Raw genomic sequence first — 22890 nt, 5'->3', positions numbered from 1 at the left:
GCTCCAGCTGCCTACAAACCCAACCTGTTCAGAGCTGTGACCTTTTCCCCAAGATGATCTTCTACCAGCAATGTTACAGTGATGACTGACATGCCATTGCCTTGCCTTTGACTTCCTGATGGAACCAGGCTGCTAAATGTTGATTGAATGCCCCTAGGAAAAGCAAAGAGAATAAAGCAATCCCAATGACTTTGCATAATAAAAATCATAATTTTCTTTCAACCATTAAGGTCAGGTTTGCATTTCCATTGTCTACTAGTAGCTGTTAGTCGAGGCTTGTCTTCACCTGTATAGAATGAGCATGGGACACAAAGTACTAATGGTCTGGCATGGTGCCACCTGCAAGCTATATATTAGCTGAGAAGCCTCGCTTTCATCATCCTGCCATCCTGCCAAAAGGAGAATGGATGTTAGGAAGGCACAGGCAGTTCCAGTAACACATAATCACCTGTATCTGAAAATCTGAGCAATGTGAATTCATTACATTTATTAAAGAGCCAAACTGTTACTAAATCTTTTACTCTTCTGACTGTCAGGTAAAAGAATTAGCAGAATAGTTTCTTTTCCTCTATTTAAACTGGCAAAGTTCTTGATACAAACTGGATTTGGGGAGACCTTTGTAAATGCCACAGTGTTACCTGAGCAGTTGTATGTGACCACTGTCTCCAGCAGAAATATGTCTGACTCTGGACTCAGATCACACAGGCCTCCATGTGGTGGACTGTTAGGTAGTACAGATAGGCTCGCTGTGCCCCACTGCCCTGTACCTGGCAGGGATACTTTGAGGATGAAGGTATAACTCAGTCCTGGTTGGAGGACACCTGAATGCACCACCAAATTAGGGGAATATCTTCCTGTAGAGGTGGTGACCTCATCAAGATCAAGGATCATGCCAGTCTGGCTTTCAGCTTTCCATTTAAACTGTTAAAATATTTGTAAATAACATATATAGATTAAAATCTATAATAACAAATGAATTATCTGAACATATAAATGTGTCATGTTTCTTACAAATGTTCTGCCTTATGCTATGATTTTCACCTTGCCCACTTCCTCACCTCCTTGCCCACACTTCTTCACAGGAATACATGGCAAGTTTACTTCAAAATTAATATTCATCTAAGTTGAAGCTAAGTTGTCAGAATATTTACTTGAGCCTGGTTATCACATTGCGCACATCGTCCAGCAAAGGTGACGGGTTTGGTGTAACTGATGTGGTGAGGAGAAGAGAGGCTAGAATGGGATACACACTCCACAGTCACAGGAAGCACAGGAGCTTCGCTGACAGTGACCTAAAAAAAAAGAGACAGGCAGAGGTATGTGTGAGCACCACAACTAAGGGAATAAATTGCAGTGGTGAAAGGGAATGTACTCAAATTCTTTATGTTTAAAGCATTTGTACCTATTTTTGTACTTGGGTATGTCTCTTCTCAAACAACACAATATAAATCAATACTAGAGTTGTGAACAAGTCTTTGTGAGAATGGGGTAAGATGTCACTAAATACTCACAGTCTGGTTGACAGACACAGGTGTCCTGCCTCTCTTGTGTACAGTGAGAGTGAAAATGTACACTGTGCCTGCATCCAGCTGAGTGCTAAGTATAGTCATTGTGCTGCTGTTACTCTCAGTTCCCTGCTTTAGAAAATGAGACTCTGTGGAGTTCTGCAAATAAAAACACACAGATGTTGGGTTATTTCAAAATTAGGTTTCTATTCTTTGACACATTTAATTAATTGACTTTCACTACACTACGGTTCCTTTAATCTCAAGAGGCCTTTACCACTGTCAAGAAGGTCCAGTGATACTGAAGTGAATCCTTTACTCCTGGCTCTACATCAGGGTCTTGGGACTCAGATCCATCCAGGATGAGGTCACTGTGGTTAGACCACAGCCTTTGTGAACCTCCTTTGATGATAGCTATCAGTGGCGAGTGGATGACTGTAATGTTTGTCTTTTCTTGGACAAATAAAGGAGTTCCGTGAAGTGAAATAGTAAATACCAGGCAATACTCTCCAACATTTAGAGTATTTTTCGGGATTAAGAGCAATGGTGAAGTTGTATCCACCTTACCACTAAGAATGACTCTGTTCCCAAAAAGATGTAGGTTGCCACTGGTACAGTTTGACTCTCTGAAAATCTCCCATAGGTACATGGTCTTGTAAGCTGAGCAGTTAATGTTAATGCTTGCTTCAAAGATACTTGGTCTAGACCTGAGAATAGTATTCTGGCCCAGAGTCAAGGAGGCCTGAGGGCTGGAACACTGGAGTTCCTCCACATGTATGTGTAACTGTTTGGACACGTGGCTGACACTGTTGACGACTTTGATCATAACCCTGTATTTCCCAGGACTAAAATAAGTATGATTGACTGTACTTAATTCTGTCACAAATACTTCAGTAGAATCTCCAAAGTCCCAGAGGTATCTGCGGTTGCTTCCTCCATTCACTGTTGCAGAAAACCTGACAGCATGTCCAACAAAGATTCTTTCTGAATAACACACAAGATTGATCTTCTTTACAGGCCACTCAACTGGAATAGTCTCATTTAGCATGTGGGAGCAGACTCCATTGCTGGCTACCACGCTAAGAGACAAGGATCCACGCTCTGCTGGAGTAAAGAAAACGTCTTGGCCTGTGGACCATATAGGTTCTGACCCCACCATGTAAAATCTCCAAGTGTAGTTAACTGGAGAGCCATTCTGAACTTCTGCCTTGAAATGAATCATTTTTAGTGCTTCTAGAGCAACAGAACAACAGTTTACAAGCCGCAAACCATCAATGTGCTCGATTACCAGTATGTTGGTAGACACCTCTGAACTACTAACTTGATTCCAAGCTTTGACTGTAACTAGATTGCTCCCAACTGGAAGGATTAATGTGGTGCATTTTCCCTCCATAGTGTTTTGACTATGAATCCAGTCATTGTTTCTAAACGTTACAACAAAACTTATGTTGCTCCCCATGGTAATAGTTGGACATAAAGTAACTTTTTCTTTATCACAGAGAGAAGATTTGCTAATGTTCACACGTAGACCTTCAATTCTGTCCTGTACAATTACCCTGTGTGAAGCCACCTGCCAATTTATCCCATTGGAGACATTCAAAAATACCTGATAGGTTCCAGCATGTGGAAAATTGTAGAAAAAGGTCTGATTAGTAGCTTCCAAAACGTTGATTTTGGGACCTCTAACTTTCCAGTTCCAATAAAGGCCACTACCCTTACGAATAATCCCACAGAGGGGAATGACAGCACTGGAGTTGACATAAAATGGATGTGTCTTTCCTTCAATTAGAAAGTCTACGTCTTGAACCTCCTCCTGGATAACAAATAGTTTGGTGTCATTACTCTGACTGAGGACATTCTGTACAGAAACCCTTACAAGACAATTCCCCAAACTCATAAATGTGTGGAGAAGAAAGGGTGCTTGTGTCTGCAGGGGTGATGGATCAGAATCCACATACCAAAGGTATTCTAGGTCTGACCCAGTAACCACAGATACAGAGATATTCACTAATTTCCCTAATGCAACAGTGTTTGATTGCATGAAATGTAATGTTATGTATGCACCTGTTACACGCTCTACTGCTGTTAAAGAAACAACACTGGTAGCTTCACCTAACTTATTAAAGGCTTTTAGCTCAACTGAAATCTTGCCAGGTTTTTTGGTAAACAGATGAAAAAGGGCTCCATCTCCAGTAATTTGTTGGTTTATTGTGCTTTGTATGGCAAGCCAGTGATAAGTGACATTTGACCCTTTGGTAATGGAAGCAATAAATCGGAGTTCCTCTTGGGTTGGTACATATTTCATGTCTGTTATGTTGGGACATTCAATTTGGAGACCCTCTGTTCTTTCAAACACCTCAATTAAGATTGCTGCCTCCTTTCTACTCACCAAGTTCTGTGCTATAACTCTCACCTGAAACACTCCTGGTTTGGGAAAAACAAATCTAAACTCATAGGTCCCCGGTTCCTTTAAAATTATATTGTCCACTGTCCAGTAGTAGTTGGTGCTACTGATAGCACTGCTTACTGCTATTATAACAACTTCTTCTCCCACTACAGCATACGACTGGTTGATGTGGAGTGTAAGGTCTGAAATGGGAGGTACAATGTTCACTGTGAGGGTAACAGATTCCTGGCTAACTGTGTTAAATGCTGTAGCCTTGACTGTGAATTGACCCGTCGAGGTAAAGACATGTGAAACATTATATTTCTTCTCCAATGGAGAGCCATCTCCATAGTCCCATAGCATGGACACATTACTTCCAGTGCAACTAGCAACCCAAAATGACACTAATGTATTGACTGTCAGTGCATCACTTTGGCTACCATACATCACAGACAGCTTACTCACAGGTTTTTGAACAGTAATACTAGCTTCGGCTGTTTTGTTGCTGACTGTATTACTTGCCATTACCAATACCTCTTTAACACCTTCATCTTTAAAGACAAAACACTTCTGCGTGTTTTCAGTCATGACAACACCACTAAGGCTGTTGCTAAACCATTTAAATTGGTAACCCCTCATCTGTTGAGGAGAAACTAACACACTGAAGCATACCTCTTCTCCTACTGCTGCTACTTCCTGGGATGACTTGACTACCATGTTGGTTATTGATGCTTCAATGCAGATACTTGTATTAAATGATACAGATGTAACAGAACTAAACACGGTCAGACTAACATTAAAAATCCCATGCCTTGAAAATGAATGCATAGCTGAAGACTGTCCAGTCACTACAGCCAAAGGTGATCCATCTCCAAATTGCCAGTGGAACATCAGATTGGATATGTTGCCATTCACCAGAGCAATAAGTTCTATGTCTTCTCCATTTATGACACATTCAGTTGGGAGAACTCCACTAACAGCCAATCTATAAACCTCTACTTTGATAGACTCATGAACCTTGCTGACATAATTTGAGACAGTTACATCTACTGTGTAGTTCCCTGGACAATTATAGATGTGGGAGACTGAACCATCTGTGTGGTTTTCCTGCAGAGACCCATCACCAAAATCAAAATTCCAGATGAGACTGTTACCAGTGGCAACTTCAGCTCTGAGCTCTGTAACAGACCCTAATTCACTGGGTCCATTATAGCTTATGGTTAATCTAGAGATCTTCTCCATAACTTCTACCATGAGCCAGGTGGTCAGGGCGGTAAGAGTGTTGTTTGCACAAACTGTGACATTATAAACCCCAGCATATCCAAAGATGTGGCTAACTCTATGGTTGATTCCTTGGACAGATCTGGAACCATCACCAAAGTCCCAAGTGTAGACGACAGAATATGTAGAGGGCTCTGTAGAAGCTTCCAGATAAAGAGTCTGTTTAACAAGGGGAACAAGAGGCGAGGATGAAATATGGATGTGACTTAACTGAGGCCGGACGTTCATCTTCACAGTTGTCTCAATGTTGTCAAACTGGTTTGCAACTTGGACATAAAGTGTGTAGTTATCTGTATTGAACAGAAATAAAACTTACTTTGGTAAGTACAATACATAGCAGAATGTCTACCACAATCTTGGTACCACCAGCCACCCCCACACATATTTAAAAAAAAAAAAAACATATGCTTAGGGCTTAACCATTTCCTTCTTGAGAATATGTGATACTTAAATGCTGCACTATGTTAACCAGCTAGTTGCTGACACTTTTCTTTGGTGCTGTGTGGGTAGTTGACATTGGGTTTATCAGATGTTATTTGATTAAAAATGATAAGAGCAGTGAAGTTGTAGGCTCTTTCAAATACTGAAAGATGCTGGAACCCTTGACACAGTGAAGTGAAAATGCAGAATTTTCTTTTTATGATTTGATTGTTTAGTAGTTAGTGTGTTTATTTACCTGGAATGGAATAAGTATAATTCACTGAGTCATGGACATACACGTGTTTAATTTTTCTCTCCATAAGTCCTGCCATGGTCTGATATGGAGCTGAGTGGGTGTGGATTATCTTGCCACAGCCATCCCCAAAATCCCACCTATAGGACAGGAGTACACCAAATTAAATTTTAGAATAACCAAACAAAACTCATCGGGTAAAAAGAGTCCCCATTACAAGCAAATATTTGTGTTGGCTAATGCAACTTTATCTACTTCATTAGAAAACCCCATAGCAGCTATGTCAGCACAGCTGAGAACATGTATGTTTTCATGGGCAACATTTCCAATGTACTGCAAGTTTAACTGAAGTCTTTTCTGGGGAGTAATTTCTAAGAAAAAATGCAGGTTTTTACCTGAAGGTGACAGGCAAGGATATATCTACTTTGATCCTGAGGTGGTAGAGGTGTTTAACATTTATTGCTATGACCTCCTTGACAAACAGGAATTCTGGCTGAGACAGTGGGATCATTTCATCAGCAGTTAGGAGGATTTCCTGACTCTGGGAGCTCACAGGGTTAGATGCTGTTACCTAGCAGAAGGTTTAAAGATTGTGGAATAACAATCAAACATAATGTAAACCCAGTAACAAAGGAACATTGAATTTGAGTATAAAACATGTATTGCATCACTGTCTTAAATGATAAAGACAATATTGTAATGTTTCTTACCGTGAGCTTATACTCAGCTGGTTTCTTGAACAGTACACTGTAAGTTTCCCCTTCATATGCAAACTTATCCAGGTTGTCAATGACCCATGTGAGTTTTACTGATGAACCACTTTCCACTTTGGCTGTGAATGACTACAGTATGGAAACACAACAAAGATATCAATGTTAGAGAATATGTCATAAAACTTGAGTGCCCTTTCACAAATGAAGTTTTCCATGTCCAGATTCATTGAAAAAATGTCAATGGGACTACTACAACGAAACTAGCAAGTCTAAAGATATGAGCACTTACTAAAAAGTAACATCACCATTCACCGTACTAGAATGGCAATGGCAATATTCTGGTATTTACTATGTTCACCATCTTTCTTCAGAACATTACTATGCAACCAAAGCTGATGATAATGTCAGTTTTGTAGGTATTTAAATGTGAAGAAACATATGGGAGTAATTAATTACCCTGTGTGGATCATGAATGTTTGTACCCAATCTCACAGTAATTCAGTCAAATTTCTCAAGACAAGAAAAAGCAAGTTTTAACTGTGTACCACTACAGCTATAGGCAGAGAATCCACAAACTAATTTACCATAAATCTCTGTACTGGAATCTGTGTTAATGCATTTACAATATATATATATATTCTACATGATAAATTATACATTTCTCCTTGCTGGAGGTATTAGATGAAATGTCAGGAAACCACCAACAAACCATTAGGATTCATCTGCTAGGGACCATGAATATATGTGTAAAACGTAATATGAACCTGTTGAATAGCTATCGAGATATTTGAGGCTAAAAGGAGGAGGAACTGGCCGACATTTCCATCTCTTTAGCCATGCCACTAGCATTCCTGATACAAATATTTAGTCAAATATGCACAATGCAATTGTTACACTTTTGCATTCTCACCTGTGACATGTCTACAAGCATCCTCAGAGGGCCATGTGGGTCAACACTAAGCCCTGACACTGCCTCATAGCCACAAACTTTCACACTCACACTCTCTGAGCTCATTGCATCCATTGCACTGATGTTCATTGTCTGAACCCCCACTGAGGTCAACAAAAGAGTCACAGAGGAGAACCAAGCTTCATGGAACTGTCCCTTACATCCAGGCCAGGGCTGCGGCACCTCTTCAGGGCAAGATGGAAGAAAGGGAACTCCAGTCCTTAGAACTGGGGCTGACCATGAGCTTTTGGCCTTCTCTCCAGACAGGACCTTTATCACGATGACTGTTGGGACATTGATTAGGACATGAATCTGGTTCTTTTCATCTGGCAGGGGATGGATGACATTCAGTTCAAAGTTAGTTCTCAGACTTAAGGTAGGGTCTGTAGTCAGGGGTCCAACATCAGGAGCTGTGGTTGCCATTGTATGGGTGAAGCCAAAGATATCTTCAAGCTCAGTACCTCTGTGAAGATTGTCCACATAGAGCATCCTTAGATCACACACCACCCCATCAACCCATTGGCCTTCTTGGGCCAGTGAAATATGACCACTATTCCACCAGCCTTTCCACTCTGCCCCTCTAAGGGACAGGTAACTTTGACTCCATGGGGAGATTATAGAGGATGCACTCTTGAGGCAATGTAGGAAGGTTCCAGAGTTACGAGTGTGTTGTATGGCCACAATATCATCAGGGTACACCATGACTCCTTGATCTGGAAGAATAAGCTATTGCAGAAGGAAACTGTATTATTCTGACTATAAGTACTATAACTTGCACAACTTGCATAGTGTGACAGAATAATGACTACAGAAAAGGGTGACAGGGTGCAACAAACTCACACTCATAGTTTTCAGTTCAGAGCTAGGGTTTATTCTCATGGGCAGGTCTGCCACCATGTGGTAGAAAGGCGGTATCTCGGGGTACCTGGGAGGTAAAGCAAAGCCCCGGACCCCTGCTGCAGGGTCATAGGGGCTGCAGGGACTGGTGGTGGGCACACAGGCATCCAACAAATGGCACCAATACTGGCCAATGCTGCAGCCCCCTGTAGTGTTACACAGTGGTACCGCTGAACAACAGCTAAATGGATTATGTAGAGAGCTGCAACCTGGTGATCAAAAAGGAGATAATTAATTAGAATTTTAAAGAGTAATGCACAAAGTAATATTTAGTAATAATATAGTAATTATGTGCAGTACCTGGAGGTACCAGGTGGAGGTTGGGGTCACAGTAGGGTCGGAGGATCTGAACACGGGCCAGAGAGGGCAGTGGGTTAGGACTGACCACCAGCTCCACTGTAACCAACTGACCTGCATGACTGAACCACAAGCCAGGGAACAACTGCAACTGTGGGTGTTAAAAACATAAAATAAACACATCAGTACAAAGCACGAAAGATTAACAGGGAATACACAGTGAAAACATATGTTTAAGTGAATGAGCGTTCCTGTAAGTAGGAAAACAAACTCCATCCATTTTACTAGTGATTATACAACAGTACGATCCAACCAAGTAAATAGACAAGAGGCGGACAAGAGTACAAGTATATGTAATAACTTTTGATTACACTGTCAGTCGGTACCCGGCAGCATCTGTCGATAGATTCCTGTATACTGACACACGGCTAACAGCTAGCGTGCTCTCTAACGTAAAGTAAGCTAACGCTAACATGTTGCTTAGCAACACTGAAGTTGAAGGACTATTTGTGTTGGCGGAGCAGAATAACTGATTAAACAAACAAACAGAGAAACACAAAAAATCTTAATCTGTAGTCACTTAACTGTCAACTAATAAATTGTGTTTCAAGAACAAATGAATAAAAGCAATACCACAGTGTTGTATTTAATATCAGCACGGCTGTGACATCTTCAACCGCATCACAGCCATGCTGCGCTTTATCCAGTAGCTTTAGCAGTTAGCCAGTTGCTAAATTGCTCAAGCTATTACTTTTATCCATTTATTGAATTCTAATTACTATGTGAACTGCATATCTATTAGTTTGAGCTATTTCAACTTCACCAAAGTTACCTGCTGTGCTTTGATCAGTTTCCTTTCATTTAGCTTGTAATTCTGTATCTTTAGACCCATTGTTTATGGCTTTGCTAACTATTTAACACTAGCAGTTCATTCTAGTTTTTTGATTTGAATATGTGAAGTAAGTAGGATTTTCCTACTTTTTATTTAAAAAAGTTTAATTACCAACAAAGCAACAACCTGATTTTGTTCAAAAATCCTCTTGCAGGACTCTGTAATATTTGACTCACCTCCACTGGGTCCTGTCCAGTGTGTGGGACACTGAGGAGGAGGGGGATGTGACTCTGAGCATACACCCCGCTCATTACTACCAGTCCAGTCAGGTAACTGTCTACAGGTGGTAAAACATCTGCAAGAGGAGGAATCAACCAAAATCACTGCATGTTTAACATATTCACGTAACTATGCTGCAGTGAAACAGGAAATCTTACCAGTGAGCTCTTTCTCACAGAGGAAGCGATGTTGTGCAGCACATTGTGCTCTCCTCCACTGTGCAAATGTCCCTAAAGCCATCTGAGAACACCCCCCAGCACTTTCACTGAGTCCAGTCCACCAAACAGGACTTGATGGCTCCACAATCCCAGCCCGATCAGACCCTGCTTCCTTCGATCCCTTCAGCCATACCCACACAGTGGTTTCCCTAAATGCAGAAACAAATGGGAAAAGTGTTTACAAGTCAATATAACATATATATATATATTAGTATGAAAATATTAAAGACTGCTGTTCTTGGGTCTCACACTGGAAAAGAGTAGTGCATGAAGTTTTCCAGCTCCAGGCTGTTGGCAGTTGCCAGATCTCCCCCATGTGTCTCTCTGCAGGAATCCTGGGCCTCAGACCATGAAGATGTCGTCTCAGAAAGCCAGTAACATCGCAGGCTGGACAGGTGGATCCGGGCACCTTCTGGACAGGGAATGTTCTCTGGAGAGAAACGATCACAGTGAGCTGACAGCATCCTGGAGGAGTCATTCCCCAACCAAAGCTGCATATAACAATCAATATCAGTAATCACATCAGCATCAGTATAAATTAGCCTAACTGCAACTTTGTGATATGAGCAGAATCATAATGTTGTTGTGTTTTTCACCTGTGAAAATTGATTCAGTGTCAGTTTTCAATAATTGAGCAGAAGATGCTTAAAAGGGCCAACAGAAGAAAAAAATAGCCTGTTAAGATGAATTAAAAAAAGGACATATTATGTATAAATATACTGCAGTGATTTGTTAAATCATGTAGAGTGTCCTGTTTGATTTCTTTTCTCTAAGCTGAAATGTGTAAGAAAAACATCACGTTTCCATTTTTTAATTATTCAGTATAAAACAAATCTTCTCACCTCCAGCTGCAAGAATCAGCAGCGCACAAAGAATCCAGAGTGCGTCCATCGTGTTGCAGAGCAAACCATATTCTCCTCAGAATAGGTGACTGATCACAACAGGAGCATCTGAGGAATAAGTACACGACCCGATCGCTGCATCAAACCCACAGATGCTCATCTTTTTCTTGTCAGTGCCACAAGCTCTTCCCCTCATCCTCTGTGTCCTTGTACAAGTTAAACATTTTGTCTACTTTTCATTCGTGCATCTTCAATCCACCTCCCTTCCTTCAGTAACACCCTCTCCCCTCCTCCTGCAGACACACTGTGAGTTATGGTGGCATTGTAATTGTAAAGGCCTCTCCACTCTCCCTGTGAGCGCCTGGGTGACTTCTACTTTGTCTCTCAGCAACAACTAAAGAGCAGAGTGGACAGAGGAGCCCCGCTCCACTCTTTACCATGTTGTAAAACTCCTGAATCTCAATAGACTCACTGAGACAGGATGCAGCTAAGTCAAAGACATTAGATTCTCTTGCATGTTGTTCCCAGTGATTGCATACATACTTTTTACCTACTACTGGAATTTAGATGGATCAGTATCTCATTTTATGTTTCCAAAACCTTCTTTTAGTTTGTAGGAGTTTCTGCATTGTTCTCGCAGCCCGTTGTCCTCATCACTGACCAAACAAAGGCTCTGACGTACATGCATACAACCAGTTTTAAAAGAAAGGATGCCATCTGTGTTGCCTGGAGGGGCAACAGATAAAGTTGAGGGCAGTGATAAGGCGGCCATAGCTGAGTATTGTCAGTCTATTGCTATGGATACAGTTGTATTTGTCTTTGTAAGAGAAATAAATCCCCTTTTTCCCCAAAATGAAGGGGAAGATTCAGCAAAAGGTTTATTTTAGCATGATCATGTTTGGCACTGAAGTCACAAATTTAATCATTGTTTCATTATTTCAATAATTTAAAATAAAATAATTAAACTTTTATAATTAAAATAAAGAAATGAATACAACAGAATAGCCTCTGTGTGTTGTCACAGTCAATGCAAGATGTGCAATGTCAAATTTGTAGTTTAACTGGAAGTGAATGTTTTGTCTGAATCCTCCTTGTTGAGGGAGTGTGTGTTGTGACGGTACTGTAACATGAATGCTGTAAGTGGTGTAAATAGCTAACATTACTGTAAATCTATGTATACAACATGTTTCATTCAGTAACTTTACACCCAGAAGCAGTTTAATACTCTTTATTAAGGTACCCAGCCTTCCTTCTTCATAAGTTCAACGATCTTCTAGTGCGGTGGTTAGAATGAAGGTTTCATTCGATCATGTGACATTTATATTGTTTGCATGCCGATTTTTACAGAAGACGCTATTTATTCACAAGCAAGAAAGGGTTCTTATTAACCTTAAATTTGCATTTATTTTAATAGGAGTTTGGTTAAAGGAGTTAGCTTCTCAGATCAATTGTAACATGAAGAGTTGGGGATACAGTTTAACACAGCTGCTGTTGCAGCAACATGAAAATGTTGAAGCAGCTTTTAAGCCTCAGTGAAATGCTGAGTTCTATATTGTTCAGGTTAAACTATGTGTTGCTGTTTGTGTTGTAGGGTTTGAAGCAGCACAACTGAAAGCACTGGTACACATGTGATATATTATGTGTCCAGTTGATTTTCTCTGTTTTTTTCCACACTTTCCATCAGGTTCTATGCTCCCTCTAAGGACCTCTGGAGAGAAAGAAAGCTGTTCCGATTTCCAGCAATTTCCCAACAAGCTGTTCTCCAGAGCAGAACAACGCTGCAGAGCTGCTGCTGCTGGAGTGAGGTGCAGAAATTTGCTCGGCTCTCCTCCTCTTGGTCCCGTTCTGTTTCATTATCTTCACTCTGTGTTATGTTGCTTTTGCCAACAAAGCTCTCTTCTAATGATCCTGCTCTTCACCTCTACCTTCACTTTCCCCAGTCTTGTTGCTCTAGCACCTAATGCAGTCCTGACTTATTCTGCTCCTCTTGCTCCTCCTGTTTGATTCCTCCCAGACAGACTTGTTGAGGACTGGAGGATCAATGGGGGTCTCCTTCTCCACTTTTACCTGCACTGCAAAAACTACAGACACAGAAATCTCAAGTAACAACAAGTGCTTCACAGGAATGCAAAAAGTGAAACATGTTTACAACAATTGTCCACTTACTTTCCTGCGCCACTGGCTCACTCTTTGGCTGGATAAGTGGCACTTTAGGAGGTAGACTGTACTCTACCAGCCCTCAGGGACTGTCAGTGCTATTGACCTTGGGATGCTCATCAGACAGCCTCTGCTTTGCATACTTCTTTTGTGTCAAAAGAAAAACAAGAGATGATGCATGACAACCTTTACCTAAGAAATAGACACTATAATGTAACAGAACAATACAAGACTCCATATGCACATCTCAGACTGAACATATTCTTTTTCCCATGCACAAAGGGCTTGGATTTATTGTTCCGTGCTTCCTGATTTGTCTGGATTACAAAGCAGCAAAAATAAATGTAGTTATACTTATTATGATCTCTGCTTGTGTTTTCAGAACTCTTCCACCACCATATGACACCAGTCAAGCTGGTGTAGGTCAAACCCAACAATCTGGTTTCTCACTGTCCTGTCAAGGCAGGACTTTGGCTAAACCTTTGATCCCTGAAGGGTAACAGATCAAGGGAGTATGTTTTCATCCACATAAATCACGCTTGGTTCAATTTATTGTATTTCCTTGCCAGTATTATTTTTCTGTGTCTTTATATCTAGATTTCATGCTGCCAATCATATGCATTGATAAACTAAATGTGAGACCTACCAGGTGCTTTGATGGCATGACCCACCCTGCTGGGTGGGGACTCCACATGTTGCACCAAATAACCACCAAATAAGACATTGTGACATTCTCAGAGGCATCACTTTGGTCTGTGTACACCAGCTGCAGACGGCCTCCAATAATGGAGTCTACGATGGCAACGGGGGTCCACCATTTTCACAGACATGCTTATTCTAAAATAAGCACCCAACTATATTCTTCCTTCAAGGCGTGGTTGGTGGTGAGAGAACATTCTCCAAAGCAAGAAGTAAAAGAAACTGTTTAAGTCCTAAATCACTTGAACAAATACATTTTTCAATAAAATCTCCTAATGCTCTTTACCTCATCTTTAGCCCCATTTCAGAATGTAGGCCTACTTTATAGTTATTACTATATCATTGTTTTTATTCAACTAAAATGTAAAAGTCATCTCCAGAAGTTCAGCCCATGCATATAAATAATAATGACATGTCAACAAATATAAAATAATGTAACAATTGTAGATTTACAATTAAAGGCGGACAAACGGGGAAACGTGAGGAGGTGAAGCCCTGCAGACACCAGCTTTAATGACGTCAACATTCCCAGTGAAGTCCCTTCACCGTCTTCCGGTGCAGCAGCCACATCTGACCAATAAGCGGAGAGGACGTCATCACGTGATTGATGTGACGCATTTTGATACAGTTGGATTTTTCTTAATAAAAAGAAACGAAAGTGGAAAAAGTTCAAGTTCACAAAGTCCTCCACTGATCCGGTCAAAGCGACCGAGATAAGGTGTTAAAACGCCCTTAGCAGACAAATAGGAGGGGGGAAAGTCGCAATCTTGGACACGAAAGGGAATGAACTTGTAAAGGAGTGAACACGTCTGCAATTGTGAAAACTTCATACTTTTTTTTTTTATTTAAAGAAAATATGGACTCTGGGCCGCGTTCAGGCAACAGGGCTGAAGTCTCATCCACCCGCGATGGAAATGGTAAGTAATATGTCATAATATCATTTATTACGGTGGACTTTGTTATTTGTTTGCGTCTTCTGTTGAGTTGAAAGAGAAATAAGACGCCGGACGTCTCTTCTGTTGTTGTCGTACAGTAGCTTGCTAATGTCAGTGTGCTAGTAGTGAGTGTGTGTCGGACTTTATATAAAGATGGACGACATAACTCTATGTTGGTGAATGAGACATGGGCCAGATAAAAATCAAATATACTTTTCCCAAAGTTGGTTTCTGCCATTTTCAGTCGATATATTTTTTCAATGATTTCTTTTCAAGTGGTCATTTTCCTGATACACTTGTTTTAAGAAGTTAGTTGATCCACACAGACTCCAGGCTGTGATTGAAATACTGACATGAAGGGGGTGAATATTAGTGACACTACCATGAAGAGGGTTTTAGATCTTCACTTGTACACTTGAAAAGCAATTTTGCTGCTTATAAGTTTAATTTTTTACATTTAGTTTATCTTTAGGTAAAGGCTGTGACTAGAACTGCGGTTTATATAATTGTCACTTCGAATAGTCACTCTTTGTCCAAATTTAATACATTGAAAAATGACTATGTTGTAAAATATAGTGTGAGTGAATTATACGGTTACAAGAAACACTGATCTAAAAATGCAAACTCATGAGTTCTGTTCTCTCCGTAAATAGGTGAAAATCCAGTGGGGGTTAATGAGGGTGTGGGAGCTCCATCTCAGAACCAGCAGTCCAACCTGTTGCCATATGGCGTAATGCATCTAAATGCGAACTATCAAGGGTAAGCATATGCATACATATCATAACATGTCCTTTAGTGGGTACCTTAACAGTAAGAAATGACGATCATTGCAGCATTTTACTCAGTTCTACATCAGACCAGGCCGCACCTATGTTTTTTTTGTTATTTTGTTTTTTTAAAACTAATCATTACAGTGATGTCTTCCCTATCTCTTCTAGTCTGATGAATGATGCCGGTGGGGTTGGCTCCCTGCCCTCAGCTCCGCCGAGGAAGAGCTGGCATGAGCATGTCACGCAAGACCTACGAAACCACTTGGTACACAAACTGTAAGTATTAAACAGCAACTTAAATGTGAAATGTAGTTAAGTGTAAACTCACACATTCTTTTGTGCCCTCACACATAATGCCAGTAATGTGAGCAAATCACTGGTGATAGTTCTATATTTAGACTTTAACAAGATATTTAAGATTGTAAGGTTAGTTTAACCACTATAAACACTAGGGACTAGGCCAGTGACTAGGTGCTGGCACTTTTCAAAGACACACCATGCACACCCTGGGTTAAGCCTCTTATACACACTAAAAAGCTCCCTCAGTATTTAAGCAATACTTTCAGACAGGGGTTACCAGCTGCATATTTTTTTTACCTCCTTCCACAAATCCTCCTTCTTTTGCTTAACCTCCCTGTGCTCCCAACCACAGTGTTCAGGCCATCTTTCCAACTCCAGATCCTGCTGCCCTTGAGGACCCTCGAATGAAGAACCTGGTGGCCTATGCCAGAAAAGTTGAGGGAGACATGTATGAGTCAGCCAACAGTAGAGTAAGTTGCTATCTTTTAGAACAAAAGGAGGGTAAACATTTGTCATTTTGCTACCATAACCAGCTGGGAAGTCTCTGTTATAGTTATATAGTTTTCAAAAGCCAAACATATCCCAGCTCACGTGCCATTTTATGATCTGTCTGTATAATGTAATGAAGTAGAGGATGATGTTGTTGTGCAGATTGTAAAAGCCCATTTAAACTAAATTGGGAATTGGATTATAAAAATAAAATGTGATTTGATTTGAAAATAGGAGCTCTTTGAGGAGCACTGTTGTTTTTCTTATACTCCTCTCCTTTCGAAATTTGAATGTCTGTTTCCTTTGGGATATTTAACCCCTCATTTTTTAACCCTTCTTTGAAAGGATGAGTACTATCACCTGCTGGCAGAGAAGATCTATAAGATCCAGAAAGAGCTGGAGGAAATGAGGAGGATCCGGCGAAGTGAGTGTACACACTGTATGTAGACATGAGTAACCTAATGTTTTGGATTGCACATCCATGTGAATAATAACTATTTATTATGAAAGAATTAGAGATCAGTTAAGTCAATTTCCAACTTGTAGGGTACAATCATAAAAACTATAAACAATCTCAGCAATCAGGCCAAAAGCTATCTCAGCACTAGTGGATGTCAGATGTGCCTGTAGCTTGTTGTATTGAATTGTTTTGGTAAACAGCCAGTTGGAAATAAGAGTTAATGTTAATTTGATTCTTTGCTTTTGCAGTGCACACCTTGTCCTGTATTTTCTTACAGTTAATTTTGTTATGTTGGGTCTCATAGATTAGTTTGTGTCAGTGCCGTGTCACTGGTTTGCTTGAACTGCATTTTACTGATCAAACACTTATGTGCAGACGCAAGACATGCAGCGCCAGTTGCAGTTGCTCCCTTCCTTTGATGTCTTTTCCCTTTTTTTCTTTAATTTTCTTAATGTATTTAAGTAACTACTTCGGAAATTAAATTATACCTTCTCAAACCATAATGTTCGAGAGAGTTTTTTTCCCTGTTTTTGCTTTTTGATCGTACTTTTATTTATCCGACATAGGCACAGCAGCAGCTCCATTACCTTAGAGCCAGCTCCTTTGTTTATACCCAGGATCAGTTGATCATACTGAGGATGGCCGGCATAAAGGATTTAACCAGGACATAGAACTTATTTTGGCCACTAGTATCTCAGTCACCCGGGTGGAGCTCAGAGTAGAGTCGCTGCTCCTCTACATCAAGAGGAGCCAGCTGAGGTGGGTTAGGCATCTGTTTCAAATGTCCTGGGGACGCCTTCCTGGGGAGGTGTTGTACATGATGTAATTCCACCCTGGACTGTTATAATTGACATATTTTCATCCATCTTTACATATTCTGTTTGAATTTTTTGCATTTATGTTATTTTATATTTTTATTTTATTGGTGTGGATCTTTTCTGGTTGTGGTTCCGTTTCTCTCTGTCTGAAGTGAGAGCAACTGTAACAAGGCGAAACTATTTCACTCTGTGATTAAAATAGTTTTTGAATCTTGAAAATTATGAATTATCCACGATTCCACGGTTCTGTCAGTACATGGTGGCAGGTTGGTACTTTGGGCCATAGATTAAGTTAATTACATTTTGATACATTCAAGCTTCCTGGAAATGATGATATAATGTGATAATTATTGTTAAATTGTTACATTTGGAATCAATCAAAGATAAAGAAACGAGACCTTGCAGCCTCAGACAGATCTCGTTAGGTAAAACAATGGGACAAAGTGACATCATTGTCTGGTTTTTTAAATTGCTTTGTGTCACCTACATGCTCATTTTTCCTTCTCGTTGTATCTGTGTCTCCAGGAAATCCAATGGCCTTGACCTCACAGTGCCGACTTGCTATCAGAAGATACCTCCAGAAGATCAACAAGAGCCACTGTATTGATCAGCTGGAAATCCCAACAAGTCTCATTCATTTTTTGCAATATAAGTGAGTCCCTGTCACTGTTCTGTAGCTAAGCATGTTGCTGAATTGTTGACATGTGCAAACTGTGGAGCAGCTTTGCCATTGTTCTGCCTGTACATGTGCTGTTCTGTGTGATTATTAAGTCAGATGATTAAATGTGTGAATGTGTGGTGTTTACCTCTGTTTCCTTATTAAAATCATATTTTAAAAAGTTTTCAAAGCTTTTCCTCAATACTTTGTTGAAACACCTTTAGCACCATTACAGCCTCAAGTTTTTTTGAGTATGATGCTAAAAGCTTAGCACAGCTATTTTTGGGCAGTATTTCCATTTTTCTTTGCAGGACCTCTCAAGCTCTGTCAGGTTGGATGCGGATATTCAGTGCACAGACATTTTAAGATCTCTCCAGAGATGATCAGTTGGGTTCAAGTCTGGGCTCTGACTGGACCACTAAAGGACATTCACAGAGTTGTCCTGTCCTTTGTTATCTTAGCTGTGTGCTTAGGGGTATTGCTCTGTTAAAAGATATACCATCACCTGACTAGCCTCTCAGTTCATGCTGCTGAAAAACCTTCACAAAGTACAATGCTGCCACCACCACGCTTTACTGAAGAGATGGTATTGTCCAGATGCTGAGCAGTGCCTGGTTATATCTAGGCACAATGCTTGACATTCAGGCCAAAGAGTTCAATCTTTGTTTTATCAGACCAGAGAATTTTGTTTCTCATTGTCTGAGAGACATTCAGGTGCCTTTTGAAAAACTTCAGGTGGACCTTTGTGCTTTTTACTGAGTGTTTCCGTCTAGCCAATCTGGAGTGCTGCAGATATGGTTGTTCTTCTGGAAGGTTGTCCTCTGTCCACAGAGAAATGTTCTTTCATAGTGACCATCAGGTTCACCTCCCTGACTAAGGCCCTTCTCTCTCAATTGCTCAGGTAGCCCGCTCTAGAAAGAGACCTGCTGGTTCTAAATGTCTTCCATTTACAGAAGATGGAGACCACTGTGCTCGTTGGGACCTTCAGTGCTGCTTCTGTACCCTTCCCCAGATCTGTGCCTCGATACAATCCTGTCTTTGTGGTCTACAGACAATTCCTTGGATTTGGATTCTGACCTGTACTGTTAACTGTTGTAGAAACATCTCGAGTATGATCAGTGGAAACAGGGTTCACCATAGTAAAATTTTAAGAGTCATGACAAAGACTGTGCACATGTACATGTGATTTTTATTTATTTATTATTTTTAATAAATTAGCAAAGATTCAAACAAACTTCTTTCACGTTGTCATTGTGGGATATTGTTTGTAGAATGTTGAGGAAAAGAGTAAATAAAAAATAAATACATTTATTTTGGAATAAGGCTGTAACATAACAAAATATGGAAAAAGTTAAGCTCTGTGAATACTTTCTGGATGCACTGTACTTCTTTCATAACAGCAGTTTGCTTCTGCTATGCACCCCGATCATTGTCAGGGTGCATAAACGTAGTGTAAAATGTTGGTTAAAAGTGTGTCACAGTGAGAATATGTCAGTCTAAACTGAGAAATTACCTCCTGAGTCTGGTTAGGATAGTTACAGCAGATTCAGATTCATGCTGATACACTCCTATCTGTAATTATGAGCTGTTTCAAAGTAAAGACAATGAGTAATAAACATAAAAGACACATTTTTAAATACATAAACAAGGTGATTAACGCTTCATATAAATATGTGTACCTAAGTCCACGAGTTATTTTGTTCTTTACATTTTGGTAAAATAAGAGTAACAAATGTCCATTTGACTCAATAGCATGTGACTAGTCCAGTGAATTAGAATTATTACTTATTATTACGGCTCCTTTTCTACACTCCAGATAGCGTTTTATTGATTATTTGATTTAATCTAAATTTCAACCTATTGGAAAAACCACTAATATTTGGTCTTTATCCTGTGTGAGTATAAGTGTTAGAAGTCATTTCACTTTGCTTTATACCTTCTGTTTACACGCAAAACATTGGTTCCCTTAAGGTTTGGTGATTTAATTATTATTATTAAAATGTTCTTGCAATTTTACTATTGCTTATAAAAGAGTAGTGTGACAAAAGGCCGACACGGGTACAGTTATCACTTGAACACTATGATTTTTGCTTATTTTACAAATACATTTACAAGAGTGTTAATGGAACAGACCAAGAAGTTCAAAGCTCCTTCTTGCTACAACATTTACAAACTGTAGGGGGCAGAATTGCGACATAGAGTGAATGTGGCCAACGACACAAATACGACGAAGAAGAAAGAACAGGAAGATGAGGACAGCAGCTGGCTGTGAAACATCCTAGGTAGGCTAATATCAAAAATGAAGAAAACACAACAGAATAGCTTCCATGTGTTGACACAGTCTAAATACAATCTGTTAAATGCTAGATGTGCAAATTTGTAGTTTAACTGGAAGTGAATGTTTTGTCTGAATCCTCCTTGTTGAGAGAGCGTCTGTTGTGACGGTACTGTAACATGAATGCTGTAAGTGGTGTAAATAGCTAACATTACTGTAACGCTATGTATACAACATGTTTCGTTCATTAACTTTACACCCAGAAGCAGTTTAATACTCTTTATTAAGGTACCCCAACCTACTCCTTCATAACTTCAACGTTCTTCTGGTGTGGTGGTTGAATGAAAGGTTTCATTTGATCATGTGACATTTTATTGATTGTTTTCATGCCGATTTTTACAGAAGATGCTATTTATTGTAAGGCATGCAAAGGTGCTTATTAATCACGAGATTACTTAAGCCAGTAGCCATTTAAACCTTAAATTTACATGTATTTTGATAGGAGTTTGGTGAAATGAGTGAGCTTAGTTTGTCAGATCAGTCATAACATGAAATGTTGAGGATAGAGGTTTAACACAGTGCTGTTGCAGCTTTAACATTTACTTACGTTGTTTACATATGTATTATAATATATTTTATAACATGTGACAAAATGTTGAAGCAGCTTTTAAGCCTCAGTGAAATGCTGAGTTCTATATTGTTCAGGTTAAACTATGTGTTGCTGTTTGTGTTGTAGGGTTTGAAGTAGCACAACTGAAAGCACTGCTACACATGTGATATATTACGTGTCCAGTTGATTTTCTCTGTTATTTTCCAGCAGGTTCTATGCTCCGTTTAAGAACACCTGAAGAAGAAGAAAGCTGTTGTGAGATTTCCCAGCTCAGACAAGCTGTTTTCCAAAACAATGACAGACTTGTTGATGAGATGCTTTGCCAGGAAATGTACAAGAAAGTCATCAACTGCAGAGGAGGCTGGGGGATTGCAGGCACGCCTCTGCATGCTGCAGTTTCCAAAGGGCATTTAAGCTGTCTGCAGGTTCTGCTAGCCCACGGCGCCCTGGTGGACTGCGTGGATGTAAAAGCTCAGACCCCTCTCTTTGCAGCTGTTCGTGGGAAATACCTCGACTGTGTCTTAACGCTCCTACGAGCAGGCGCCAACCCCAACGGGGACACATCCAATAATTGCTCCCCTGTCCTCACTGCGGCTCGGGAGGGTGATGTAGAGATATTAAAGGAACTGCTTAAACATGGCGCAGAGGTGAACTCCCGCTCCAAAGTGTCACTCTGGACCTCCAGCGCCAGGGTGTCGAGTGGGCCGCTGTACCTGGCTGCAGTTTACGGACACATGGAGTGTTTCAAACTGCTGCTCCTCTACGGGGCGGACCCAGACTACAACTGCACAGATGCAAAACTGCTGAGTTCTATCAAGCAGCCCAAAACGGTGCTGGAAATGTGCCTCAGGCACGGCTGTGGCATGGAGTACATCCAGCTTCTGATCGACTTCGGCGCAAACGTCTACCTCCCCACGCTGATCATTGAGAAGTCGACGAAGCAGAATGAGGCTGTGGAGCTGCTGCTGCAGGAGCGAGGTGCACAAATGATTAATGATTGATCATCCATGATTCCTTTCTGTTCTGTCACCTGGCTACATGCTGCCACGCTAGCAGGATGAAACATTGGTCCATCAGTACATCCTAGTTTCCTGGAAATTATATTATTGGGATATTATATTGGGGTAATAGCTTTAGGGAGGTAGAAGAAGTGTTAAATTATTACATTTGAAATCAATCAAAGATAAAGAAACGAGAGTTTGCAGCCTCAGACAGATCTCGTTAGGTAAAACAAAGTGACATCATTGTCTGTTTTATAAATTGCTTCGTGTCACCTACGTGCTCATTTCTTCCTTCTCGTTTTGTCTCCAGGAAATCCAATGGCCTTGACCTCACAGTGCCGACTTGCTGTCAGAAGATACCTCCAGAAGATCAACAAGATCCACTGTATGGATCAGCTGGAAATCCCAACAAGTCTCCTGAACTTTTTGCAGTATAAGTCAGTCCCTGTCACTGTTCTGTAGCTAAGCATGTTGTGTCAATTCATTTTCATTTCAGCTGACAAACTGTGGAGCAGCTTTGCCATTGTTCTGCCTGTACATGTGCTGTTCTGTGTGATTATTAAGTCAGATGATTAAATGTGTGAATGTGTGGTGTTTACCTCTGTTTCCTTATTAATACCTAACTTACTACTGAAGCTTTCCTCTGGTCCAGCTCCCCTTGAATTACACTAGATCATTGTCAGGGAGTTTATTCTTACAATGAAGAACGACTAAACAAATGTCCTTTCCAAATTCCACCTCACTGATGGTTGATGTTGAATATTTGAAAGTGTTGGAGTTCACTAACACAGAGCCATTAATATCTTTGGGAAACGTAGTTGTGTTTTTTCTGAATTCATTTCCAAA

At 40.4% G+C, this 22890-nt stretch overlaps 3 protein-coding genes across 5 annotated transcripts in view; 2 read left to right on the top strand and 1 right to left on the bottom strand.

Annotated features, from left to right (window-relative positions):
• The window catches only part of LOC113156607 (polycystin-1-like), a 46363-nt gene extending 35442 nt beyond the window's left edge, over positions 1 to 10921 (bottom strand). Inside the window, exons 1-15 of the mRNA XM_026351842.1 lie at positions 10873 to 10921; positions 10280 to 10460; positions 9971 to 10179; positions 9770 to 9888; positions 8705 to 8852; positions 8348 to 8613; positions 7469 to 8233; positions 6556 to 6687; positions 6241 to 6386; positions 5849 to 5985; positions 1783 to 5462; positions 1152 to 1292; positions 639 to 921; positions 287 to 389; positions 25 to 153 (exon numbers count right to left, since the gene is read on the bottom strand). Of these exons, the coding sequence (XP_026207627.1) occupies positions 25 to 153; positions 287 to 389; positions 639 to 921; positions 1152 to 1292; positions 1783 to 5462; positions 5849 to 5985; positions 6241 to 6386; positions 6556 to 6687; positions 7469 to 8233; positions 8348 to 8613; positions 8705 to 8852; positions 9770 to 9888; positions 9971 to 10179; positions 10280 to 10460; positions 10873 to 10921 (6488 nt within the window). The remainder of the gene's footprint in view (positions 1 to 24; positions 154 to 286; positions 390 to 638; positions 922 to 1151; positions 1293 to 1782; positions 5463 to 5848; positions 5986 to 6240; positions 6387 to 6555; positions 6688 to 7468; positions 8234 to 8347; positions 8614 to 8704; positions 8853 to 9769; positions 9889 to 9970; positions 10180 to 10279; positions 10461 to 10872) is intronic.
• Positions 10922 to 14343: 3422 nt separating this feature from the next.
• LOC113156793 (histone acetyltransferase p300-like) lies at positions 14344 to 19392 on the top strand. 2 transcript variants are annotated; one of them, XM_026352126.1, is made up of 7 exons: positions 14346 to 14645; positions 15317 to 15422; positions 15602 to 15709; positions 16086 to 16203; positions 16568 to 16646; positions 18026 to 18152; positions 19060 to 19392. In XM_026352126.1, the coding sequence occupies exons 1-7, from the start codon at positions 14585 to 14587 to the stop codon at positions 19061 to 19063; spliced, it is 603 nt and encodes a 200-aa protein (XP_026207911.1). In that variant the 5' UTR covers positions 14346 to 14584; the 3' UTR covers positions 19064 to 19392. The 2 variants fall into 2 exon arrangements, with proteins under 2 accessions (XP_026207912.1, XP_026207911.1); XM_026352127.1 differs by lacking the exon at positions 19060 to 19392 and having other exon boundaries at positions 14344 to 14645; positions 16568 to 16661; positions 18026 to 18163.
• Positions 19393 to 20375: 983 nt separating this feature from the next.
• Positions 20376 to 22642, top strand: LOC113156792 (ankyrin repeat and SOCS box protein 12-like). 2 transcript variants are annotated; one of them, XM_026352123.1, is made up of 3 exons: positions 20376 to 20440; positions 21251 to 22021; positions 22355 to 22642. In XM_026352123.1, exons 2-3 carry the CDS (start codon positions 21259 to 21261, stop codon positions 22504 to 22506), a joined length of 915 nt encoding a protein of 304 aa, XP_026207908.1. In that variant the 5' UTR covers positions 20376 to 20440; positions 21251 to 21258; the 3' UTR covers positions 22507 to 22642. The 2 variants fall into 2 exon arrangements, with proteins under 2 accessions (XP_026207908.1, XP_026207909.1); XM_026352124.1 differs by having other exon boundaries at positions 20390 to 20440; positions 21254 to 22021.
• The last annotated feature ends 248 nt before the right edge of the window (positions 22643 to 22890 follow it).

This window comes from Anabas testudineus, chromosome 19 (genome assembly GCF_900324465.2).
Source record: "Anabas testudineus chromosome 19, fAnaTes1.2, whole genome shotgun sequence".
In the NCBI taxonomy this organism is placed as follows: Eukaryota; Metazoa; Chordata; class Actinopteri; order Anabantiformes; family Anabantidae; genus Anabas; species Anabas testudineus.
The sequence above is the reverse complement of the archived record's forward strand: the minus strand, read 5'-3'. Positions and strand labels throughout refer to the sequence as shown.

Coding starts and splice junctions, on each gene's coding strand:
- LOC113156792 (XM_026352123.1), top strand. CDS start 21,259: ATGCTCCGTTTAAGAACACCTGAAGAAGAAGAAAGCTGTTGTGAGATT. Junction 22,022..22,354: donor GCTGCTGCTGCAGGAGCGAG/GTGCACAAATGA, acceptor TTTTGTCTCCAG/GAAATCCAATGGCCTTGACC.
- LOC113156793 (XM_026352126.1), top strand. CDS start 14,585: ATGGACTCTGGGCCGCGTTCAGGCAACAGGGCTGAAGTCTCATCCACC. Junction 14,646..15,316: donor ATCCACCCGCGATGGAAATG/GTAAGTAATATG, acceptor CTCCGTAAATAG/GTGAAAATCCAGTGGGGGTT. Junction 15,710..16,085: donor AACCACTTGGTACACAAACT/GTAAGTATTAAA, acceptor TCCCAACCACAG/TGTTCAGGCCATCTTTCCAA.